The 25,280-nt window shown below is 48.6% G+C and overlaps 1 protein-coding gene across 2 annotated transcripts; it reads left to right on the forward strand.

Annotated features, from left to right (window-relative positions):
• Positions 1-733: 733 nt before the first annotated feature.
• On the forward strand, positions 734-24,698 carry clstn3 (calsyntenin 3). 2 transcript variants are annotated; one of them, NM_001097270.1, is given in 19 exon segments: positions 734-826; positions 3,827-3,959; positions 8,561-8,683; positions 9,576-9,771; positions 13,942-14,150; positions 14,231-14,380; positions 14,842-15,027; positions 15,125-15,394; positions 15,804-15,919; positions 16,372-16,534; positions 17,548-17,598; positions 18,471-18,622; positions 19,229-19,377; positions 20,250-20,476; positions 20,552-20,716; positions 20,926-21,071; positions 21,781-21,913; positions 21,991-22,184; positions 23,354-24,698. In NM_001097270.1, coding segments are annotated over 18 exon segments (2,784 nt in total). In that variant the 5' UTR covers positions 734-826; positions 3,827-3,886; the 3' UTR covers positions 23,435-24,698.
• The last annotated feature ends 582 nt before the right edge of the window (positions 24,699-25,280 follow it).

Here is a 25,280-nt window from a genome sequence, read left to right on the forward strand (position 1 = left end):
ACCTGTCTCTCTCCCTCTCACACACTGGCACAAACCCCCCTCTCTCACATACACACAGAGTAGCCAAGGCACAGACATGGCAGGTGTGTCAGTCCCCCTCCCTCCTTGCCTGCTGCCCCCACACATCTGCCTGCTGGTTGGGGACTGGGGGGCACACAGACAGTAATGTGGGTAGACAGAATGCAATATGGTGGGTGGGAAAAAGGGAGGAGGAGAAACTGAGAGGACATGAAGCCCAAGGAGGAGGGTGTGTGGGGGACTGAGAAAGACCCCCCTTCTCCTCCACCTGCAGCAGCTCTCTCATTGGCTGGCTGGAGCTGCCAGTCTTCAGCTGATGTCATCCTGCAGTGCTGGTATAGTCAGCTTTATCCTAAGGACATTGCACAGACCCTCCCCCCGAGCAGAGCCTCAACCCCTGGAGCAGAGCTTTCTGCTGGACCAGAGCATCCCCCACCCCACAGCACAGCACTGCCTTCGGATACACAGAATTGGGGTGAAAACCTGCCCCCCCAGACTGCAGGACCTCTCTTACTAAAGCTGAACATTTGGGGAACAGTGCACCCCACAAGCAGAGCACAGCAGAGCATCCATCAGAGAGAACAGAGCTTCTCCCACTGAACAACATCCCCGACAGCAGAGCATTGGCCACTGCACAGCATCTCAACAGCAGCACAGCATCCCTCACTGCAGAGCATCTCTGGGCGCACAGCATCCCTCACTGCAGAGCATCACTGGGCGCAGAGCATCCCTCACTGCAGAGCATCCAGTGGCTACTGAGCATCTCCCTCAGCAGAGCATCCTCTGGGCACGGAGCAGGAGACAGATTGTGAGCATCTGATCTAAAGGGGGAATGGGAGACTGACAGAGAGGGATCTGTACAGCAACACCCAGCACAGAGGGAGGTGTAAGCAGAGACCCATGTCAGAGAGAGAGGGAGAGAGACTGTGTAACCCAAGTGAGAGGTACCTGAGGGTAAACTGATACAGATAGAGGGTTCATGAAGCAATGGGCATTTGTGAGGTGATGGCACATTAAGCTGCAGGCAGTTGAAGGTAGGTGGCACCTTAAGCCTTGAGCAGTTGCAAGTAGTTGGCACATAAAACCACAAGCACTTACACATAGATAATACATTAAATCATGGGCAGTTGTATAAAGATGACACATGAAACCATGGCCAGTTGCAGGTATTTGGCACATTAAACCATGGGCAGTTGGTACATTAAACCATGAGCAGTTACAGAAAGATGACACTTGAAACCATGGGCAGTTGCAGGTAGTTCGCACATTAAACTATGGGCAGTTGCAGGTAGTTGGCACATTAAATCATGGGCAGTTGTATAAAGATGACACATGAAACCATGGCCAGTTGCAGGTAGTTGGCACATTAAACCATGGGCAGTTGGCATATTAAACCATGAGCAGTTACAGAAAGATGACACTTGAAACCATGGGCAGTTGCAGGTAGTTGGCACATTAAACTATGGGCAGTTGCAGGTAGTTGGCACATTAAATCATGGGCAGTTGACACATTAAACCATGGGCAGTTGCAGGTAGTTGGCACATTAAATCATGGGCAGTTGACACATTAAACCATGGGCAGTTGCAGGTAGTTGGCACATTAAACCATGGGCAGTTGCAGGTAGTTGGCACATTAAACCATGGGCAGTTGCAGGTAGTTGGCACATTAAACCATGGGCAGTTGCAGGTAGTTGGCACATTAAACCATGGGCAGTTGCAGGTAGTTGGCACATTAAACCATGGGCAGTTGCAGGTAGTTGGCACATTAAACCATGGGCAGTTGCAGGTAATTGGCACATTAAACCATGGGCAGTTGCAGGTAGTTGGCACATTAAACCATGGGCAGTTGCAGGTAGTTGGCACATTAATCCATGGGCAGTTGCAGTTAGTTGGCACATTAAACCATGGGCAGTTGCAGGTAGTTGGCACATTAAACCATGGGCAGTTGCAGGTAGTTGGCACATTTAAACCATGGGCAGTTGCAGGTAGTTGGCACATTAAACCATGGGCAGTTGCAGGTAGTTGGCACATTAAACCATGGGCAGTTGCAGGTAGTTGGCACATTAAACCATGGGCAGTTGCAGGTAGTTGGCACATTAAACCATGGGCAGTTGCAGGTAGTTGGCACATTAATCCATGGGCAGTTGCAGGTAGTTGGCACATTAAACCATGGGCAGTTGCAGGTAGTTGGCACATTAAACCATGGGCAGTTGCAGGTAGTTGGCACATTAAACCATGGGCAGTTGCAGGTAGTTGGCACATTAAACCATGGGCAGTTGCAGGTAGTTGGCACATTAAACCATGGGCAGTTGCAGGTAGTTGGCACATTAAACCATGGGCAGTTGCAGGTAGTTGGCACATTAAACCATGGGCAGTTGCAGTAGTTGGCACATTAAACCATGGGGCAGTTGCAAGGGGTAGTTGGCACATTAAACCATGGGCAGTTGCAGGTAGTTGGCACATTAACCATGGCAGTCAGGTAGTTGGCACATTAATCAGGGAGTTGACACATTAAACCATGGGCAGTTGCAGGTAGTTGGCACATTAAACCATGGGCAGTTGCAGGTAGTTGGCACATTAAACCATGGGCAGTTGCAGGTAGTTGGCACATTAAACCATGGGCAGTTGCAGGTAGTTGGCACATTAAACCATGGGCAGTTGCAGGTAGTTGGCACATAACATCAGGGGTTCCCAGACATTACTAATGTGGGTTCTAGATCTAGTTGGGTCTATTTATCGAGACATTGGTTTTACAGATCTGGTTGGGAAATGGCGAAAGGGCGACTTAGTGGCGCTGTTTGGGCGACGCTGGGCTGCTGGGATTGATCACCAGTTCAAGATTTACTGCTGGATCTTCATGTGCCCTTTGGCCTCCCCTACATTAGCCATGGCCAGTGCCGGGATGGGAGAGGCAGAGGGCAATAGAATGTGTATGTTGTACTGATACAAGGCACAGAGAGACAGCACAGGGTGGGTGTGGGAGATGAGACTGCAGCATAGCAAAGGCTGAATGTATCTGAGAGAGAGAGTGCAGAATGTAAAGCATTATCCCAAGAATGCACTCTGTACTGTAACAGAATAATAAACCAAAGAGACTGCACAGAGAGAGACCTCTCTTAACAAACTGCACAGTCTCAGAGTTACAGTGGAGTATAACTGAGAGCCTTGGGGGATAGAGGATGAGACTGCAGTGCAGCTTGCAGCCTTCCAGATGTTGTTGAACTACAACTACCAGCAGCCTCGATGGTGAGAGCTGGCATCTGTATGTTACAACTGAGAGACTGATTAGGCACTGAGCAGAGAGACACACTTGTATGGAGAAAGAGAGGACATTCGAACAGAGAGAGACAGAGAGTGATGTGTATTGGTTAAGAGATAGCACACATTGAGAGACATCATAATATTAGCAGTTAGACTGATAGAATAAAATAGCCTAGTGACTAGAGAGACACAACATTACAATATATATAGAAAGAGAGCAGAGACGGCAGAGCCTATGGAGACAGACACAATCTGACAGAGAGACATGATGGTAAGAAATAGAGACAGTCCAGTCTGACAGACAAGAATGTCAGACAGACAGCACAGTGTGACAGAGAGACAGCACAATGTGACATAGAAAGTACAGTCTGATAGAGAGACAGCACAGTGTGACAGAGAGACAGCACAATGTGACAGAGACAGTACAGTCTGCTAGAGAGACAGCACAGTGTGACAAAGCTGGAGAGTACCAGGCTGAAGATGGTTGTCTGACGGTAGAGAAAGACTGCACTGGGGCACATGATGAGACCTCCTGCTTTTATTACAGCACTGCTGCATGTAGATACCCCAAGACAGATCAGTGAAAACGTGAGACTGCTCCAGGAAGATGCAGCACCGAGGCCTTCATCTGTCTGCGCTTCTCCTCAGCGCTCTGCTGCACTGTGCTGCTTCTAACAAGGGTAAGTAACGCTAGAACATTCACTAGAACATTCTGGGCCCCACAGTATTATCATAACAGGGCCCCTCCCTACACTAAGGGAATAAGACATTTTTCATGGAGTCAGTACTACATCCACTAATTCAGAACTCATATACTTAGGGATGCGGGCATTTATATTTGGGGTGGTTTCATGTATTAAATGCTTTGTGTCTGAGATGCAAAATGCTGTATATTTACAAAGCATGGGTCCCATGATGTATTATAAGGGGTAATGTACCCCCTACTGTAAATGATAAGGATATTAGCAGTCACTGAGGGGTTCTGTGCCCCCCATATAAAGGCACAAGGCTGCAGGCTGAGTTATACAGGGAACTCTGAGTATCACTCATGTATTATAAGGGATACTGTACCCCCTACTGTAAATGATAAGGATATTAGCAGTCACTGAGGGGTTCTGTGCCCATATAAAGGCACAAGGCTGCAGGCTGAGTTATACAGGGAACTCTGAGTATCACTCATGTATTATAAGGGATAATGTACCCCCTACTGTAAATGATAAGGATATTAGCAGTCACTGAGGGGTTCTGTGCCCCCCATATAAAGGCACAAGGCTGCAGGCTGAGTTATACAGGGAACTCTGAGTATCACTCATGTATTATAAGGGATAATGTACCCCCTACTGTAAATGATAAGGATATTAGCAGTCACTGAGGGGTTCTGTGCCCCCCATATAAAGGCACAAGGCTGCAGGCTGAGTTATACAGGGAACTCTGAGTATCACTCATGTATTATAAGGGATAATGTACCCCCTACTGTAAATGATAAGGATATTAGCAGTCACTGAGGGGTTCTGTGCCCCCCATATAAAGGCACAAGGCTGCAGGCTGAGTTATACAGGGAACTCTGAGTATCACTCATGTATTATAAGGGATAATGTACCCCCTACTGTAAATGATAAGGATATTAGCAGTCACTGAGGGGTTCTGTGCCCATATAAAGGCACAAGGCTGCAGGCTGAGTTATACAGGGAACTCTGAGTATCACTCATGTATTATAAGGGATAATTTACCCCCTACTGTAAATGATAAGGATATTAGCAGTCACTGAGGGGTTCTGTGCCCATATAAAGGCACAAGGCTGCAGGCTGAGTTATACAGGGAACTCTGAGTATCACTCATGTATTATAAGGGATAATGTACCCCCTACTGTAAATGATAAGGATATTAGCAGTCACTGAGGGGTTCTGTGCCCCCCATATAAAGGCACAAGGCTGCAGGCTGAGTTATACAGGGGACTCTGAGTATCACTCATGTATTATAAGGGATAATGTACCCCCTACTGTAAATGATAAGGATATTAGCAGTCACTGAGGGGTTCTGTGCCCATATAAAGCCAAAACTGTTCAGTCTTCAGATATTTTCAAATATCCTCATATTTGAAAACATTGGGTACACTTCTCCTTGTAGTACAAAAGTTTCAAGTCACGTGACTCATTACCAGGGTGGGAAAGAATTTTAAAGAAGTGATAAAAATACAGACAGAGGAAACAAAACCCCAGAACTGTAACTTTATAAATGTATGAGAAGATGGTACATGTAACTGCTGTGAATGACAGTTTTCTATCTGGGTGATCTGTAAATATTCCATTTTCTCCCGCTGTCCTGGAGATGGGATTGAAACGGCTGAATGCACCAATACATTTACTGTGAAGGATAATTGGTGTTTGCCAGTCCTGCTTGGAGACATGTAGGCTAAATGGAAAGGTGACATTTGGAACTTCATTAGTTACACATCAGCTGGCAGAAGGCATGGTGGGAGTTGTAGGCTGTGTGTCCCTTGTATGTAACTGGAGTTTGTGTGTGTGGCTCGTGTACATGGGCATTATTGCGCACATTATCTTGATATTTAATGGGTAAATAGATAGGCTGTGCCAAAAAAGAAATGTTTTCAATATAGTTAATTAGCCAAAAATATAATATAATATATCTATAAAGGCTGGAGTGGGCAGATGTCTAACATAATAGCCAGAACACTACTTCCTCCTTTGCGGCTAACCTCCTTTGCTCTAACCTGTTAAAAGTCAGTAACCAATCAGGGACTTGAGGGATGGGGGGGGGACATATGGCACATAACACTTTGCTTTTGAATCTGACCTGTGTGCTAAGGATCAAAAGCAAATTAGCTGAACAGTTATGTCCCTTGTGGCCCCCCCTAACGTCACTGACTAACTAAGAGGTTAGAGAACTGTAAGGGAGGAAGTAGTGTTCTGGCTATTATGTTAGACATCTGCCCAGTCCAGCCTTTATAGATTACATACAGTATTAGAAACATTTTTGCTTTTACACAGCCTATATATTTAGTTTTATTTTTACACTGAACTGCTCCTATAAGTGGATCAGCAGGAGGGAGAGTGTAGCTTTTGGGGGTTATGATATAGAGTGCTGTGTTTGAGTGGATACAAATAGTGTAAGTGCCTGATTGGATCCCTGGCACAGTGGGTCTCCAGCGCCACAACTGTAGGTAGGAAGGGCGGGGACACAAACATGGGAAAGTAGGACAAGATGGCGGCAGCAATCTCAGTGTGAAGTTTGTGGGGCCCTTCTGTTACACTCCCAGAGCAGAACGTGTGGCCCTTCAGCTGGTCTCACTATTACTCTTTCATTGAAGGGTTTTTGATTCATAATCTACATAGCAGAAATAGAATCCCCAGCATTACAGTCCTTAGTTTGCCCCTGTAGCACAAGCAGCCTGCCAGCATATCCATCCCTGCCGCCCACCCGTGTCTCAGCCGCAGAACCGACATCTGTCTCTATTTTTCTCTCTCTCTCTCTGCTCATTCCCCTTTAAGCCGTTCCACTGATCCGGTGTTCGCAGTCTGCCCGTGATTAATGTTTCTCCACTGAAATATAAAATATTATATGTCTGCAGGTTCTGTTTTTAGCAAGTGTGACTGATGACTGACTTTGTATTTAGTAACCCATAGCAACCAGTCAGCAGTTTTTGATTGCTGAATGTTCCCCAGGTAAAATGAGCGGCTTTCACACATACTACTGAATGGAAATCATCTGATTAGTAACCTTGAAGTAATGTTGGGGGGGGGGAGGGGTTAAATCCTTGCCCTTCAGCCATTTTTACCTGCCATCGCACACTGGCGCTCTCACTCCTTGTTGCCCCCAGGCATAGCTTTGCCTTTGGGATGTGGCAGCAGCAGGCAGGCCCGGACTGGCAATCTGTGGGTTCTGGCAAATGCCAGAGGGGCTGCTATAAAATGCCGTAGACAGTCACTATTTATTGGGCCTGAGGGGTGTTGTTTGGGCCTCTGTGTACTTGAAATGCCAGTGGCCATTTTGAATCCCAGTTTGGACCTCACTGTAGGAAAAATGAGATGTGCAGGAGTGAATCATTTCACGTTTAATTTGCCTGCTGGTTTGACATGGGACATGAATGGGAAGGCCGGAGAGCCGGTATTTCATTTTATATTTAATTGCCGGTAAATTTGTAATTCCTTGTCCTCCACCCCATCCCACCTCCTATGCCCTTTCCCATCTCCCTTTCTAGCCCACCCTCAGACTATTTCCCCTTGAATGTGGTCAGCTGACTTCATGCCCCACCCCCCTTAACATCATTGCCCTGCCCCTGAAATCATGGACCCACCCCCCACTGACTTGCCCCCTGCCCTAGCTGGCGATCTCACACAAATTAATGGAGAAGTATATGTTCTGAACCAACAGATCATTTATATCCTTATATGTGACTTACTAAAGAATATATTATTGGTGTTTATCACTAAATATTGCCCTTTTACATGTGTTGCCTTGAGCCACCATTTTGTGGCGCCCTCAGTGCTCCCTCACTGATTGCCTGACAGGAAAAAAAGCAGGTTGTTACTGTAACAGGAAGTAGTGTGTGAGTGTAGGCCTCTGTATATTCATTGGCTGATGGAACCCAGCATGTGTGTGTGTGCCCTTGGTTTGTGTGTGAGCACAGTGCCTCACGTAAGTGAGAGGGATGCACTTTAGCATTTAAAAGGGAACTCCAGTTTCCGAAAAAATATTTGGTAAAGAGCCCTATCACTGTAATCTGTTCCTTCAAACTGTAACAACTTCTCCACAGGAACTACATAACCCACAATGCATTGCACTGGGATGTTCCTTTCCTTATTGACATCACGTGTGCAACAGGGAATTGTGGGATTGGGAGGAGGCAGGCTGAAGGCAGGCTGAGGGCAGATGACTACCGTCCCATGTTATTGAGTCTCAGAGTAGTCAGCCAGTTGCAATTGATGTATATCAAGCTGGTGTTCCATTTAAAATGGCAATGTGGGATATTCCAGAGGCACATACTAGTAAAGGGGAGTGAGGGGGAGTGAGGGGGAGTGAGGGGGAGGGGTGGCTCCTGACAGAATCAGGGAGTCTAAGAATTCCAAGTTTTTGAAAAAAAGAAATGTACTGAGTTTTCTAGTTTGTTCATCAGTTTAATAAAAGGAGAACTGCCTGGGGCTTATTTACTGGATGAACCGTCTTCTGCAAACTGATTGGTTTCTATTGGCCGTAATTCAGCCCTCTGTAACTTGGGCCGTGTATCGGGCTTACACCAGTTGTGTTTTATGTTTCCGTGCAGGTAACAAGCACAAGCCATGGATAGAGGCGCAGTACCAAGGGATAATCATGGAGAATGACCACACTGTGTTGCTTAACCCTCCCCTGTTTGCTCTGGACAAAGATGCCCCACTGAGATATGCAGGTAATGGGGGTAGTGCTGGGCCATATGGGGCGGGGTGCACGAGGTGGCACAGGGGCAGGGGATGGGGAGGGAGTAGGCGGCACAGGGGCAGGGGATGGGGAGGGAGTAGGCGGCACAGGGGCAGGGGAGGGAGTAGGTGCCACACGGGCAGTGGGTGGGGAGGGAGTAGGCGGCACAGGGGCAGGGGATGGGGAGGGAGTAGGCGGCACAGGGGCAGGGGATGGGGAGGGAGTAGGTGCCACAGGGGATGGGAAGGGAGTAGGCGGCACAGGGGCAGTGGGTGGCACAGGGGTAGGAGATGGGGAGGGAGTAGGCGGCACAGGGGCAGGGGATGGGGACGGAGTAGGCGGCACAGGATGGGGAGGGAGTAGGTGCCACAGGGGATGGGGAGGAAGTAGGCGGCACAGGGGCAGTGGGTGGGGAGGGAGTAGGTGGCACAGGGGTAGGAGATGGGGAGGGAGTAGGTGCCACAGGGGCAGTGGATGGGGAGGGAGTAGGTGGCACAGGGGCAGGGCATGGGGAGGGAGTAGGTGGCACAGGGGCAGGGGATAAGGAGGGAGTAGGCGGCACAGGGGCAGGGGATAAGGAGGGAGTAGGCGGCACAGGGGCAGGGGATGGGGAGGGAGTAGGTGTGAGGCAAAGGTTTAGGGAATAAGGTTGCACTGAGCAAATGGATGCAGTATGGAGGGTGTGACATAATTAAGGACAAAAGGGGGACATTGCATTGTGTGCCACATTTCTTAGCACCACACACAGAGGCCACAGAGTGCGCATCCCTTATCTATAAGCTAAATTCCCAGACCCCTTACCTTGTAATTTAACTGCAGAACTGAGCTCCAGGTAGCGATTATGACCTGGTAGATTTCTCTGCAGTATATGTGTGTTCCCCCAGGTGAGATTTGTGGATTCCGGATTCATGGCTCTGGTACCCCCTTTGAAGCTGTGGTTCTAGATCGGACAACGGGAGAAGGGCTGATAAGAGCCAAGGGCCCTGTAGACTGCGAGGCCCAGAGGGAGCACACCTTCACTATCCAAGCACATGACTGCGGAGAGGGGCCTGATGGGGTGAACAGCAAAAAATCTCACAAGTGAGTAAAGATATGTTAATGTGTACCTACCCCATACTGGTATTTGTGGCTTTACAACACATTGTAGGGGGTCACACAACCCCAAATAAAACTTTTAGTTACTTTAGGGACAGGGGGTCAGTCCCTCAGTTTGGTACCTTCTGCGGTTTATCTCCTATATGGTCCATTGTACTTACTCTCATACAGTATGAGACATAGGATTATACAGTGAAAGATTCAGGGAATGTGATTCATTTCATCGCAGTACATTGCAGGCTCTATTTACCATTTATATTTGACACCATTTCTGGAAAAAAACAAAACAAAATATCTCCAGGGCCCAAGGCTACGAGAAAAAGCAACCCAAAAATAGCAGTTACGGGGTATTATATTTAGAGCTTATTCACACCTTAGACTGAAACAGGGAAGTGCAAATATAAGCTACTCAGGTTTATATTAAATACATTTTTATAGTGTTAAATAACTGCTGGGTGGCTTTGTAAATTGTTGCAGACACCAATATATGAAAGACATTAAGGCATTCTGTGCATTAAACTGAACAAAATGCCCCTCATCTAAGCAAAACAGGGATTGTTTGTCTGTATATTGCAATATATTCAACTGGCCAACTATGTCACACTCACCCTACACTCACTCACCCTCGGTCTGGCCTGTCCTACACTCACTCACCCCCGGTCTGGCCAGTCCTACACTCACTCACCCCCCGTCTGGCCAGTCCTACACTCACTCACCCCCGGTCTGGCCTGTCCTACACTCACTCACCCCCCGTCTGGCCTGTCCTACACTCACTCACCCCCGGTCTGGCCTGTCCTACACTCACTCACCCCCGGTCTGGCCAGTCCTACACTCACTCACCCCCGGTCTGGCCAGTCCTACACTCACTCACCCCCGGTCTGGCCTGTCCTACACTCACTCACCCCCGGTCTGGCCTGTCCTACACTCACTCACCCCCGGTCTGGCCTGTCCTACACTCACTCACCCCCGGTCTGGCCAGTCCTACACTCACTCACCCCCGGTCTGGTCTGTCCTACACTCACTCACCCTCGGTCTGGCCTGTCCTACACTCACTCACCCCCGGTCTGGTCTGTCCTACACTCACTCACCCCCGGTCTGGTCTGTCCTACACTCACTCACCCCGGTCTGGCCTGTCCTACACTCACTCACCCCCGGTCTGGCCTGTCCTACACTCACTCACCCCCGGTCTGGCCTGTCCTACACTCACTCACCCCCGGTCTGGCCAGTCCTACACTCACTCACCCCGGTCTGGCCTGTCCTACACTCACTCACCCCCGGTCTGGCCAGTCCTACACTCACTCACCCCCGGTCTGGCCAGTCCTACACTCACCCCCAGTCTGGCCTGTCCTACACTCACTTACCCTCGGTCTGGCCTGTCCTAGACTCACTCACCCCCGGTCTGGTCTGTCCTACACTCACTCACCCCCGGTCTGGCCTGTCCTACACTCACTCACCCCCGGTCTGGCCAGTCCTACGCTCGCTCACCCCCGGTCTGGTCTGTCCTACACTCACTCACCCCCGGTCTGGTCTGTCCTACACTCACTCACCCCCGGTCTGGTCTGTCCTACACTCACTCACCCCGGTCTGGCCTGTCCTACACTCACTCACCCCCGGTCTGGCCAGTCCTACACTCACTCACCCCCGGTCTGGCCTGTCCTACACTCACTCACCTCGGTCTGGCCTGTCCTACACTCACTCACCCCCGGTCTGGCCTGTCCTACACTCACTCACCCCCGGTCTGGCCTGTCCTACACTCACTCACCCCCGGTCTGGCCTGTCCTACACTCACTCACCCCCGGTCTGGCCTGTCCTACACTCACTCACCCTCGGTCTGGCCTGTCCTACACTCACTCACCCCCAGTCTGGCCAGTCCTATACTCACTCACCCCCGGTCTGGCCAGTCCTACACTCACTCACCCTGGTCTGGCCTGTCCTACACTCACTCACCCCCGGTCTGGCCTGTCCTACACTCACTCACCCCCGGTCTGGCCAGTCCTACACTCACTCACCCCCGGTCTGGCCTGTCCTACACTCACTCACCCCCGGTCTGGCCTGTCCTACACTCACTCACCCCCGGTCTGGCCTGTCCTACACTCACTCACCCCCGGTCTGGCCAGTCCTACACTCACTCACCCCGGTCTGGCCTGTCCTACACTCACTCACCCCCCGGTCTGGCCTGTCCTACACTCACTCACCCCCGGTCTGGCCTGTCCTACACTCACTCACCCCCGGTCTGGCCTGTCCTACACTCACTCACCCCCGGTCTGGCCTGTCCTACACTCACTCACCCCCGGTCTGGCCAGTCCTACACTCACTCACCCCCGGTCTGGCCAGTCCTACACTCACTCACCCCCGGTCTGGCCAGTCCTACACTCACTCACCCCCAGTCTGGCCAGTCCTACCATTTTTACTTGTAAGCCACTCTTAGATGTAAAAAGTGTTGAGGAGCAACACAAGCAAAAAGTTATTTTGGGATGCCAAATAAGGGCTGTGATTGGCTATATGGGGACTGTTAGCCTGCAGGAGGTTCTGCTTGGAGTAAAACTGTGTCTCTGGGCTTCCAAAACTTGCCTCCAAGCCAGAAATGTAAAAATGGCACCTACTTTGAGGGGAGCAACATCAAAGGCAACATGTTCCCCACGAGCCACTGGTTGGGGATCACTGCCATAGATAAAGCACATTGGCAGAGAAGCGCAGGGCAGCAATCACAGATACGTCACATAGGCAGTGAGATCCAGCTGGCTATCTGAAGTAAACACCATAGGCAGAGAGGTACAGATGGAGGCACAGGTTAACTATATTGGGCATATAACACATCTGTATAGCACTGCCTATTCATGGTTAGCTGCTTAGAAACATAAATACCTGCTTGGAACTGACTGCGAGCTGAAAGCAGCCGTTGGAAATCATCGGTGGCTCAATCAGGGCTCAGTTATTTATAGAAACCTTAATGAGAGAAAAATCAATAAGTTTTAATGTTGCCGAAAACACCCGCTTCCACATTTTATTAACGTTGGTAAGGAGATGCGTATCCTATTGTCCCTATAAACTAAGAAATACAATATTGTAGGGAGATTAAAGGGGCTGTAGACATTGATATTCTGAGACAATTTGCAATTGGTCTTCGTGTTTTATTTTTTATCTTTTTTTTTGCTTTTTGTTGAGCTGCTCTCCAGTTTGGTATTTTAGCAGCTATCTGGTTACTATTATTTACCCTAGCAACCAGGCAGTGGTTTGAACTGAAATATGAATAGGAGAGAGGTTGCATAGAAAGATAAATACTACAAAGTAACAATAATAATAAAACTGGAGCCTCACAGATCAATAGTTTTTGTGCCGGGGTCAGTGACCCCCATTTGAAAGATGGAAAAAGGCAGAAGAGAAAGGCAAATTATGCAAAAACTATAAAAAATAACTAATGGAAACCAATTGCAAAGTTGCTCGGAATAGGGTGTTTTATACAGGGTTGGACAGGGGGGTGCAGGGCCCATGGGGCTCCCACCTCAGGGGCCCTGCAGGTGCCCCCGCCGGCCACGTCCCCTAACCCCCACCCATAGGGGCCCCCCTAACCCCCTGCAAGGTCCCCCACCCAACGTCCTCCCCTGAGCGCGTGCAAATTGAATGCGTCAGGGGAGGAACGGTCAGGCAGAGAAGCGCCGGCAAGGGTCGGGAATTTTCCCGGTATCCCAGCATTCCAGTCCGACCCTGGTTTTATAACATACTACAAGAGATAACTTAGAGAACCACCCATTTTAGGGTTAATCCTGCCCTGCTCTGAGACGTCATCATTCATTGGCCCACTAGTGTCAGGTGTATTAAAGGGAGGACATTCCAGATTTAGACCTCTTTGGCCTTAACTCTGGTAGGTGCAGTCTTGTCTATTCTTCATTTAGGCCCTAATGTGAATTATGGTCTGGCAGTTCAGCCAATCATCTTTCACTATGTATAACTTTAATTGCCCTGTAATAGACACTCAACTCTTCTCCATTCAGTATCATACTTGCCTGCCAGAGGAGCAGAGGATCCAGACAATTCCCATCAATCCTTTTTATTCCCAACATAGGTCTATATGGCACCAATTACAATTGGAACTGTCTGTATCTATAAGTTGCCTGACGCCGGATGCATCTTTCTCTCCCATGTTTCCCCACGCAGGGCCACAGTTCACGTGCGCGTGAATGATGTCAATGAATTTGCCCCGGTGTTTGGAGAACGGGTTTTCAAAGCCTCAGTCACTGAGGGGCGAATGTATGAGCGGGTTCTACGGGTGCAAGCTTGGGACCAGGACTGTTCTCCCCAGTACAGCCAAGTCTGCTTCTACCAGATACTCACTCCCAATGTGCCCTTCACCATTGACAATGATGGTGAGTATCCCCAGTTACCTCCAGGTTACAGTGTCACTTATCACATACATTATACCCCTATTTATTTCCTTGTGGCGCAGGCTACATAAAGAACACACAGCCACTGCAGGCCAGCGGGGAGAAGTTGATCCGATTTACAGTCACGGCCTACGACTGCGGCAAGAAGAGAGCTGTTGAGGACGCAGAAGTTGAAATACAAGTCAAACCAACTTGCAAACCGAGCTGGAAAGGTAACAGTGGAGGCCTATTGCTATGTTTGATACAGCTCAGGGAATTGTATAATCATGCTTGTGATTAGGGTTGCTTAGCAATGAAATAAAATATTGATTTTTCATTATATAGTGAATAAGGTACCCCCTATTGTGATGTATAAGGATATTATAGAGGAGTTTTATGCATGTCATGGAACTCCGAGGTGACTTCGATATCCTCAAATTTTACAACAGGGGGTACTTTATTTTTTATGATATACAAGTTTCAGTGAGTCATGTGATAGAAATTACATCACTTAGCTCAGATTATAACTGATGACATCACTAAGCACTGTTTATAAGGATATCATTTACAGTTTGGTCCCATAGGGAAATGACCAAACTGTATATTATATAAAGTTAAAGAGCAATTGCAGTTAGCATGTTGTACAATATGTATATGCCACACATTGTATCCACCTATTGTCCCTCTCTGATAGGCTGGAACAAACGCATTGAGTATGTGCCTGGTTCCGGCAGCTTGGCCTTGTTTCCCAACATTCATTTGGAGACGTGCGATGAGCCAGTGGGGAACATTCAGGCCACTGTGGAAATCCAGACAAGCCACATTGCCAAGGGCTGTGACCGAGACAATTACTCCGAGAAGGCCCTGCGCAAGCTTTGCGGTACGTCTCTCCTGTTTTGTGTTATTAAATCTCTGAACCATTGTCATCCAACTGGATTTTCCCTGAGGTAATGACACCTTCATTTTGCCCCATGTAGGAGCATCCCCAGGGGACGTGGACCTTATGCCACCCCCCAGTCCCATCCATAACTGGACTCACAGTCTCCCAGTTCAGGACACACAAGACAGCAGCCTTGTCTTTTGGTTTAATGGATCCCAATCCGTGGAAGTTGCCCCCAGTCACCTACCAGCAGGGGGCAGAACTGCGGACCACCTGACTCTCTCGTTCTGGTTGAAGCACGCCGGGGGGAGCGGGGGACGGGCGGGGAAGGAAGAAGAGGTGCTTCTGTGTAACACGGTGCAGAATGGTGAGTGGCATGGGGTTAGGGGCAAGCTGCATGACTAGCTGAGACTGAATGAATACTAGTACGTAGGGAAGATGGGCACTGCCAGGGGGTGATGGGTGCTTTAGTGTGAATAACTCTGCCTAGAATTCTTACTGTGTTTTCTGTCTCTCTCTTTTAACTCTTTCACTCACTCTGACCTACTCTCTTCCCCTCGGTCTCCATCCATTCCCTGTCTCTGTGTTCTATGTCCCCTTTATGCACCTTTTTCTCACTCTTACATCTCATTGGTTCATTTCACCTGCCCTTTTTATCTTCCTGTCAACTACCAATGCCATCAATATTATTTTTCTTTTGTGACTGAATGAACATCTCCATAAACTTTCCTACCCCTAAACCCTCCCGTGACTCCATACACTCCTGGGTATCTCAGGAGATGGGAGCTTCTCTCATTATACACTGGCTGTACATGGCTGCCGGATCTCCTTTCTCTATTGGTCTCTTCTGGAAAGTGCCCGTCCTGTTAAGTTCCTTTGGAAACTGGAGCAGGTAAGTTGGTGCCTTTTAGGACTGTGACACTGAGATCTGTAGGGTGTGTTAAGGGGATACAAAAAGACAATATTTGAGACAAGTTCCGTGATCTCTCTATATGTGGAGGGTTCCTTTTCATTTACAGCAGTGCTGCCTAGTGATACCTGGGATTTAACAATGTAAGTGGAAGGAATAACCCACCTGTTTGTTGAGCTTCCCACTGCTGCCTGTAGGTGGCGACACCAGCACCTAATGGGCCATAGCCCATAGAAGTGTAACTAATTGGACGTGGTTGAATCCGTGCCTATTAAAGGGGTAGTTCACCTTTTAGCAAGTTATAGAATAGCACTCTCAACATTATGCCAAAAGTGAATTTAAAGGGGAACTACCCTTGTGCATTCCCCATGGGGTTTCTGAGCTGTAGTAGGTAACAGAATCCTCCCTCCCTAAACATAATGCCTCTCCCGTAGGTGTGTGACGTAGAATGGCACCATTACGCTCTCAGTCTGGAGTTCCCGACAGTCTCTCTGTATGTGGATGGAGTGACCTACGACCCTGCGCTTATCCACGACAACGGTGCTCTCCCCCCTCCCAGGCGCCAGGCTCGGCTAATGATCGGGGGGTGCTGGGCAGGTGAGGATAGATGGGAGGGAGAAGGTAATACAGGTATCGGACCCCTTATCCAGAATCCCATTATCCAGAAAGTTCCGAATTACGGAAAGACCATCTCCCATAGACTCCGTTTTAATCAAATAATTCACATTTTTAAAAATGTATTTCCTTTTTCTCTGTAATAATAAAACAGTACCTGTACTTGATCCCAACTAAGATATAATTACCCCTTATTGGGGCAGAACAGCCCTATTGGGTTTATTTCATGGTAAAATGATTCCCTTTTCTCTGTAATAATAAAACAGTACCTGTACTTGATCCCAACTAAGATATAATTACCCCTTATTGGGGGCAGAACAGCCCTATTGGGTTTATTTCATGGTTAAATGATTCCCTTTTCTCTGTAATAATAAAACAGTACCTGTACTTGATCCCAACTAAGATATAATTACCCCTTATTGGGGCAGAACAGCCCTATTGGGTTTATTTCATGGTAAAATGATTCCCTTTTCTCTGTAATAATAAAACAGTACCTGTACTTGATCCCAACTAAGATATAATTACCCCTTATTGGGGGCAGAACAGCCCTATTGGGTTTATTTCATGGTTAAATGATTCCCTTTTCTCTGTAATAATAAAACAGTACCTGTACTTGATCCCAACTAAGATATAATTACCCCTTATTGGGGCAGAACAGCCCTATTGGGTTTATTTAATGGTTAAATGATTCCCTTTTCTCTGTAATAATAAAACAGTACCTGTACTTGATCCCAACTAAGATATAATTACCCCTTATTGGGGCAGAACAGCCCTATTGGGTTTATTTCATGGTTAAATGATTGCCTTTTCTCTGTAATAATAAAACAGTACCTGTACTTGATCTCCTTAAGGTAGGAAATCCGAATTACGAAAAGACCCCTTATCCGGAAAACCCCAGGTCCCTAGCATTTTGGATAACGGGTCCCATACCTGTACCAATGGGGAAATGAGACAGAGAACCATTAAAACTTTCTTGTGTTTTTAACCTGTAACAGAGGAGAAATTGTCCGTTAAAGTGGACGACAACGAGACAACGAGAGTGACAGGTATGCTGCCATGTCCCGCTGGGCCCCTTTCCTGCTGAGCTGTTATTACATGGAGCCTGGCATCGCTCTTCCCACAAGTAGGATGTAATCAAAACAAAGCTGACATTAAAAAAAGTTTTGTTTGTAGTAGGGTCAATGCCCCAACCAATCAGCAGTTAGCTTTTACTGGTATAGTTCAGTTAAAATCATGTAAGCAAAGACCTGATTGGTTGCTATGGTTTGAAGCCCTGGGAATAACTTTTTTCATGGTACCACTCCATGTTACTTAACCCATAAAGGCGGCCACACACTGTAATATCCGCTCGTTTGGTGAGGTCACCAAGCAAGCGGATCTTCTTCCTATATGCCCACCTACGGGTCAAGGAGCCAATGCGGTCCCCAATCCAGTGGAGAATCAAACCTGATTGAGATCTGGCCAATTTCAGGCCGGATATCAGTCGGGAAGGCCTGCCAGTGGTGCCCATACAAGGGCAGATAAGCTGCCGGATCGGACTAAAGGCCACCTTTAGGCTGCCCACATAGGCATAGTGATTTAAGCACTAAAGCCTTGTTATAGATAAGGGTCTCATGCATGGAGACAGGGGGGGGGGCCCAGACCACGGGGTCTGCTGTATTGTAGTCCCTTCTCCCCCACCCCTCCTACCTTTTTTAAAGTATAACGGTACATAGTGGGCCGGGAGGTGTGGCATAAGCGGGAAGGGAGGGGAGGGACTGTTCACACCAGGCCCCCTTAGAAGATATTTTTGCAGGGGGGCCCAGTGTGACCAGGTTACACCACTGCCAAAAGTCCATATAAAGTGCCAGTCTATTGCCCTTCCTGATCACGTACCCCTCATGTACCCCCTTTTCTTTTGATTGGTCCTTGTCCCCAGGCACATTCCCAGGGCGCTTCCTGAGGGGCTACATGTCGGGCCTGACCCTGAGGCTGGGGCCTGTGGATTCCCGGGAGGTGATCGAGTGCCTGTATTCCTGTAAGGAGGGATTGCAGTATACGGATTTCGACAGTCTGGGAAAAGGAATGAAGGTAAAAGCTCCGCTGTCGCCCCCTGTGGGTCACATCTGCCACTTTTTCATTTTCTTTGTCTTCTACTTTTGATATTGGCCCGAGTGTTTCGGCTCCCAGTAGGTGCTGGCTGTGACCTATAAACGTAAATTCCATGGTGGGAGCTCTCCTGCGTTACTGCTTTGTTGTCAAACACAAGGGTTTAAAGGAAAACTATACCCCCAGAATGAATACGTAACCAACCAATATATATATCTCATTAAGTAGCCTATTAAAGAATCTCCCCAAACTGGAATATATATCAGTAAATATTGCCCTTTTACATCCTTTCCCTTGAGCCGCCATTTTGTGATGGGCTGTGTGCCCCCTCAGAGATCAGCTGACAGGAAGTGATGCAGCTCTAACTGTAACAGGAAGTAGTGTGGGAGCAAAAGGCAGAACTCTGCCCATTCATTGGCTGATGGGGCCTAGCATGTATGTGTGCCTTGGCTTGTTTGTGTGCACTGTGACTCCTATGATCCCAGGGGGCGGCCCTTAGTACTTAAAATGGCAGTTTTCTATTTAGGAATACCCAAGATTACCCTGCTGTTCCTGACTTAGTTTCCCCTTCTCTTGGTTCCTTTGCAGGTTCACGTCAACCCAGCCCAGTCCCAGCTGTCCCTGGAAGGGGACGATGCCCATTCGTTTAGCCGCGCGCTACAGCACGTAGAGTACCTCAACTCATTGCAGTTTCCCACCCCAGGAGTGAGGCCTCTCAAACTGCAGACTATAGTCAAGTGAGTACGGAGCCTTGGGACAAACCTGTGCCGCTAGGTGGGCTGCTGATAAGTCTGTCCCTTAGTCTGAACCCAAAGCCATTAAAGGAACAGTTCAGTGTAAAAATAAAACTAAGTAAGATAGATAAACTGAGTGAAATAAAAAAAAATTCAAAAATGTAATCTATAAAGGCTGGAATGGGCAGATGTCTAACATAATAGCCAGAACACTGCTTCCTGCTTTCAGCTCTCTAAGCTGTTAGCAGTCAGTAGCCAATCAGTGACTTGAGGAAGGGCCATATGGGACATACTGTAACTGTCAGTTTGCATTTGATTTTGACCTGTGTGCTCACAAACCAACTGACAGTTATGCCCCATGTGGCCCCCCTAAAGTCACTGGGGCTCATCTATCAACACTGGGAAAATTTGCCCGTGGGCAGTAACTAATAGCAACCAACCAGTGGTTGGCTTTTTTCAGCCAGCTGCAAGTAGAACAATGAATGCAACAATGTGATTGGTTGCCATGGGTAACTGCCCATGGGCAAATTTGCCCAGTGTTGATAAATGACCCCCACTGACTAACTAAGAGGTTAGAGAGCTGAAAGTAGGAAGTAGTGTTCTGGCTATTATGTTAGACATCTGCCCACTCCAGCCTTTATAGATTATATTTTTTTATTTTATTTTTTACTAGGGATGCACCGAATCCTGCTGGGTGGGTTCTGAGGTTCGGCCGAACCCAAAAAAGTGCATTTTTACACTGAACTGTTCCTATAAAATCACACAACCTTATAGGGCTTGGTACCTATAAAGCGATCGAATGCAGTGGACTTAATCCAATTTATCTGGATTCTGCAGAATTTTTTTGTATTCAGTATGTCTGTCTCTCTGTGTAGGTGCCCCAGTGATGAAGGCTGTCTCTCAGTGCCAGATTTGGAAGGATACCTTGTAGTTTTGCAGCCCGATGCTCCACAGGTTCAACTTTCTGGCTCGCCTCGCTCTGCACACCCCGTCTCTGACTTCCAGGGGCCAGTGGGGGTCCCCATATTCCCAGACCTGAAGATTACCTGCTCAGTGTCTCATCCCATCAGCCCAAACAAGCAGGAGAGAGCTCCCAGGGCTGGTAAGGACCTCTCTTCCACTTATATTTACTTCCCCTAAGGACTTCTCTTTTAGGTTGTCTCTCTGTATCTCATAGATATGCAGTCTCCTGATGGGATTGAGTGCTCTCTAGAAAAGTGTGAGGTTGGCGTGGTAGGAGAGGACCTGAACGTGGAGTATGAAAGTCTGTCTGTGGATGTCTCTTCTACATGGCAACGTGGCCTTGAGATGGAGAACAGCTCCAGGAGCCTAAAGATCACAGGTATTAGGAACCCTGATAGTCTCTCACACAGGCCCTTCCATATATGCAGTCCAGTCTTATGGAGGATTGCACCAGGTATTCTAACCCAAAGCTACCAATCAGATGTTTGCCATCATTAAATGCTACGTACTGATTGGTTGCTGTGAGTTTGTGGTGCACATTGTGTGCCTTAGATCACATAATTGATTCGCTATCCCATATTCCTACAGGGGTGCAGAGTGTGGCTGTGTATGAGGATATCCTGCGCGGCTTGACTTACCGAACAGTGGCTAGAGCAGCTTTATTTGCCCGCAAATTCCATGTGTCCTGCAGCGAAATGAATGGGAGGTATATCAGCAACCAGCTATATACAGAGGTGTGTCCTGGTAACTCTACATAGCACTGTGTGTAAATATAACCCTTAAAAACTGCAGCTTTGTGCCCTCAGTGACTGCTAATATCCTTATCATTTACAGTAGGGGGTACATTATCCCTTATAATACATGAGTGATACTCAGAGTTCCCTGTATAACTCAGCCTGCAGCCTTGTGCCTTTATATGGGGGGCACAGAACCCCTCAGTGACTGCTAATATCCTTATCATTTACAGCAGGGGGTACATTATCCCTTATAATACATGAGTGATACTCAGAGTTCCCTGTATAACTCAGCCTGCAGCCTTGTGCCTTTATATGGGCACAGAACCCCGCACTGCTAATATCCTTATCATTTACAGTAGGGGGTACATTATCCCTTATAATACATGAGTGATACTCAGAGTTCCCTGTATAACTCAGCCTGCAGCCTTGTGCCTTTATATGGGCACAGAACCCCTCAGTGACTGCTAATATCCTTATCATTTACAGTAGGGGGCACATTATAATACATGAGTTTCCTGCCCTATCAGCCTGAAGCCTAGTGCCTTTGTACCCAATGTGGTGGACGGGTCGCTGGCAGTACTGAATGATCCTTATGTTATGTATGATGGTGTCACAACCTATACATTCCCCTTAATTAAACTATTTTCCTGACCAAACTAACTCTAGTGTGACAAACTCAATGGGCATTTCGCTTTCTCTCTGTTAGGTTGATGTGTTACATGGAATCCACGCTGGGTCCCCCAATCATGTTCTCTCCGCCCAGCAATTTGTCCATAGTGCACACCAGGCCCCTGCAGAGTTATCAGGCCACACGCTGGCCAATCCCAACCCCAGCTCGGGTAAGTACAGGCAACGTTACATGTACGGTGTCCTAAATGTCACACACTCCCCGTGCCTCACATTCTCTTCTCTGCAGTCTTCCCAGGCGTGGCCATGGTGATAATCATTGTGTGTATTGGCTTCTTGGCACTGATTGTCACACTGGGCTTGTCACGGATACACAGTGTGCGGCAAAGAGATGGCAATGAGGGGGCAGAGCTGGAGGCAGCGACTCAGAGAGATACGTTCTGGGAAGACTCAGCCATGACGATTACTGTTAACCCAATGGAGGTATGGGCTCAAGTTACAGTAGCGCAACAGAACTAAGGGGCCACTGGCAGCAGGAACATTAGAGCAAGGTCTGGGCACTGCAATACTGTATTACTGACAGCAGAGGGCACACTGCTAGGTACCATAACGGTATAGAATTGCAGTAGCATCACACCAGCGGTGGGGTTAACAGTGTCCTGCTTCATAGGAACAGGAATTGATGTTTCAGGGCAGCCCCGGGCACTCTATGCTTCTAGGCCCCTCATGGCGCTGGATGTGCAGCCCCGGGCATTCTATGCTTCTAGGCCCCTCGTGGCGCTGTATGTGCAGCCCCGGGCACTCTATGCTTCTAGGCCCCTCGTGGCGCTGGATGTGCAGCCCCGGGCATTCTATGCTTCTAGGCCCCTCGTGGCGCTGGATGTGCAGCCCCGGGCACTCTATGCTTCTAGGCCCCTCGTGGCGCTGGATGTGCAGCCCCGGGCACTCTATGCTTCTAGGCCCCTCGTGGCGCTGGATGTGCAGCCCCGGGCACTCTATGCTTCTAGGCCCCTCGTGGCGCTGGATGTGCAGCCCCGGGCACTCTATGCTTCTAGGCCCCTCGTGGCGCTGGATGTGTAGCCCCGGGCACTCTATGCTTCTAGGCCCCTCGTGGCGCTGGATGTGCAGCCCCGGGCACTCTATGCTTCTAGGCCCCTCGTGGCGCTGGATGTGCAGCCCCGGGCACTCTATGCTTCTAGGCCCCTCGTGGCGCTGGATGTGCAGCCCCGGGCACTCTATGCCTCTAGGCCCCTCGTGGCGCTGGATGTGCAGCCCCGGGCACTCTATGCTTCTAGGCCCCTCGTGGCGCTGGATGTGCAGCCCCGGGCATTCTATGCTTCTAGGCCCCTCGTGGCGCTGGATGTGCAGCCCCGGGCACTCTATGCTTCTAGGCCCCTCGTGGCGCTGGATGTGCAGCCCCGGGCACTCTATGCTTCTAGGCCCCTCGTGGCGCTGGATGTGCAGCCCCGGGCACTCTATGCTTCTAGGCCCCTCGTGGCGCTTGTCTCAGAATATCAACATCTATATCATAAGTTAATTTAAAGGTGAACAACCCCTTTACGCATTCTGTCCTTTCCTTTGCCCCCTGTGTTTCATTCCCTTCTATATCATTTTATTTCCTACCCCTCTCACTCTTCCTATTTCTCTTCCAGTCCTTGCAGTCTCGTGGCTTGGTATCAGCACAGAAGGAGCCCGTATCAGAGCGAAGGGAACCAAATGAGGAATCCGGTTGATTGGACCCACGAATGTTGTTTCTTCTCATCCACCCATCTGTGTACTTTTTTGCCTATGTGTGATTTCAGACTCTTTCCACTGGGGATGCGCCACACATCTCTCCATAGGATGAGTACTAGTCCCTGAAGATCCGTACTGTGGGGGAGAGAGCACAGTTCATCTTCTGTGGGGTGTGTGCCACCTTGTTACTCTCCTTTCTTTGTGGGAGGGGCTCCTTGGGCCTCTGTCGTTGTGGGAGGAGCTCCTTGGGCCCATGAGTTTCCCCCCATCAGCCTCTCACCTCTCTGTGGGTGTGTACCACCTTGTCGTTGTGGGAGGAACTCCTTGGGCCCATGAGTTCCCCAATGGCCTCTCACCTCTCTGTGGGTGTGTGCCACCTTGTCATTGTGGGAGGAGCTCCTTGGGCCGCCCCTGTCATTGTGGGAGGAGCTCCTTGGGCCCATGAGTTTCCCCGACGGCCTCTCGCCTCCCTGTGGAGCGGGCGCCACATTCCTCCAATCATTTCTGTGAGCTGTGCATCAAATCTGCCCCATCTCTTCATCCAACTTCCATCTCCAGTTACTTTGTGAGCGTCACGTCCATAGCTTGTGTGTTGGGAGGGAGGGGGGGGGGCTACCAACATCCTGATACTTTTCTAAGTCCGTTCTGCCGACTTTTATTTCTTTCCTTTGAGCGTGTGAATGTGTATGCGGCGTTTGGCTGGCCGTAGCGCTCTGCCTCATTCTGGGCGCCACCAACAACATCATTTCTCAGGGGGAAAAAAAATCTATCACAAAGTCTCATTTCCTGATGTCTCTGTGCGACTGTCTTGAGTGTGCCATCTTTACACATCCAGCCCCTGAGAGACTGCAACCTCTCAGCTGTCTCTTTCTCGCGCTCTCTCACCCAATAGATTTCACCGTTGCTGGAGATCCGTTTCTGTGTTATTACCGGTTCTTTAAATCCTCCTCCAGCACAGGATGAAACTTCACAGACTGACTTGGGCCACGTGCCCAACACAATAACGCTGAGCTAACACTGTACAAACAGGAAGCCATTGCAGTGTTACCCTTGTCCCTCACACTTTGTTCCTGTCTTTACTGTTGTGTTCCTCAAAATCTCTCCTCCCCCTTCCCCCCCTCGCATACCCAACTGCCTCTATACCTGGGGTATTTGCTGGAGGGGGTGGTTTCACGACAATGAATGAAATAACGCACCAATTTCTGGTAAATATAAATATATATAAAACACTATATATATAAAGAAATATATATAGAAATATAACATGACTCTGGCTGCTTCTCTTGGGCGAGGGTGCGTATAACAGGAGGATAAATGAATATAATATACATATACGGTTAGCTGAAAGCAGTTCTAATGTGTAGCGCTGGCTCCTTCTGAAAGCTCAGACTCAGGCACATTTTACTGCTGCGCTGCAAGTTGGAGTGATATCCCCCCCCCCTCACCCCCAGCAGCCGATCAGCAGAACAATGGGAAGGGAGCAAGATAGCAGCTCCCAGTAGGTATCAGAATAGCACTCAACAGTAAGAAATCCAAGTCCGGCTTGGGACTCCTCCAGTTACATGGGAGTAGGAGAAACAATAGGTTAGCTGAAAGCAGTTCTAATGTGTAGCGCTGGCTGAAAGCTCAGACTCAGGCACAAGGCACTGAGATGGCGCCTACACACCAATATTACAGCTACAAATACATTTGTTGGTACAAGAATAAAAGGTTAAATGGCAGAGGGAATTATTTGCTGTGTAACAGTGTCATTTAGAAGTAAAAAGTACCCCATAAATATGACAGATTTTGTGAGGCTCAGAGATATAGCACAGGTGAATAAGTAGGACAGCAGACTCCTTTGTC

Source organism: Xenopus tropicalis, chromosome 7 (assembly GCF_000004195.4).
Source record: "Xenopus tropicalis strain Nigerian chromosome 7, UCB_Xtro_10.0, whole genome shotgun sequence".
Classification (NCBI taxonomy): domain Eukaryota; kingdom Metazoa; phylum Chordata; class Amphibia; order Anura; family Pipidae; genus Xenopus; species Xenopus tropicalis.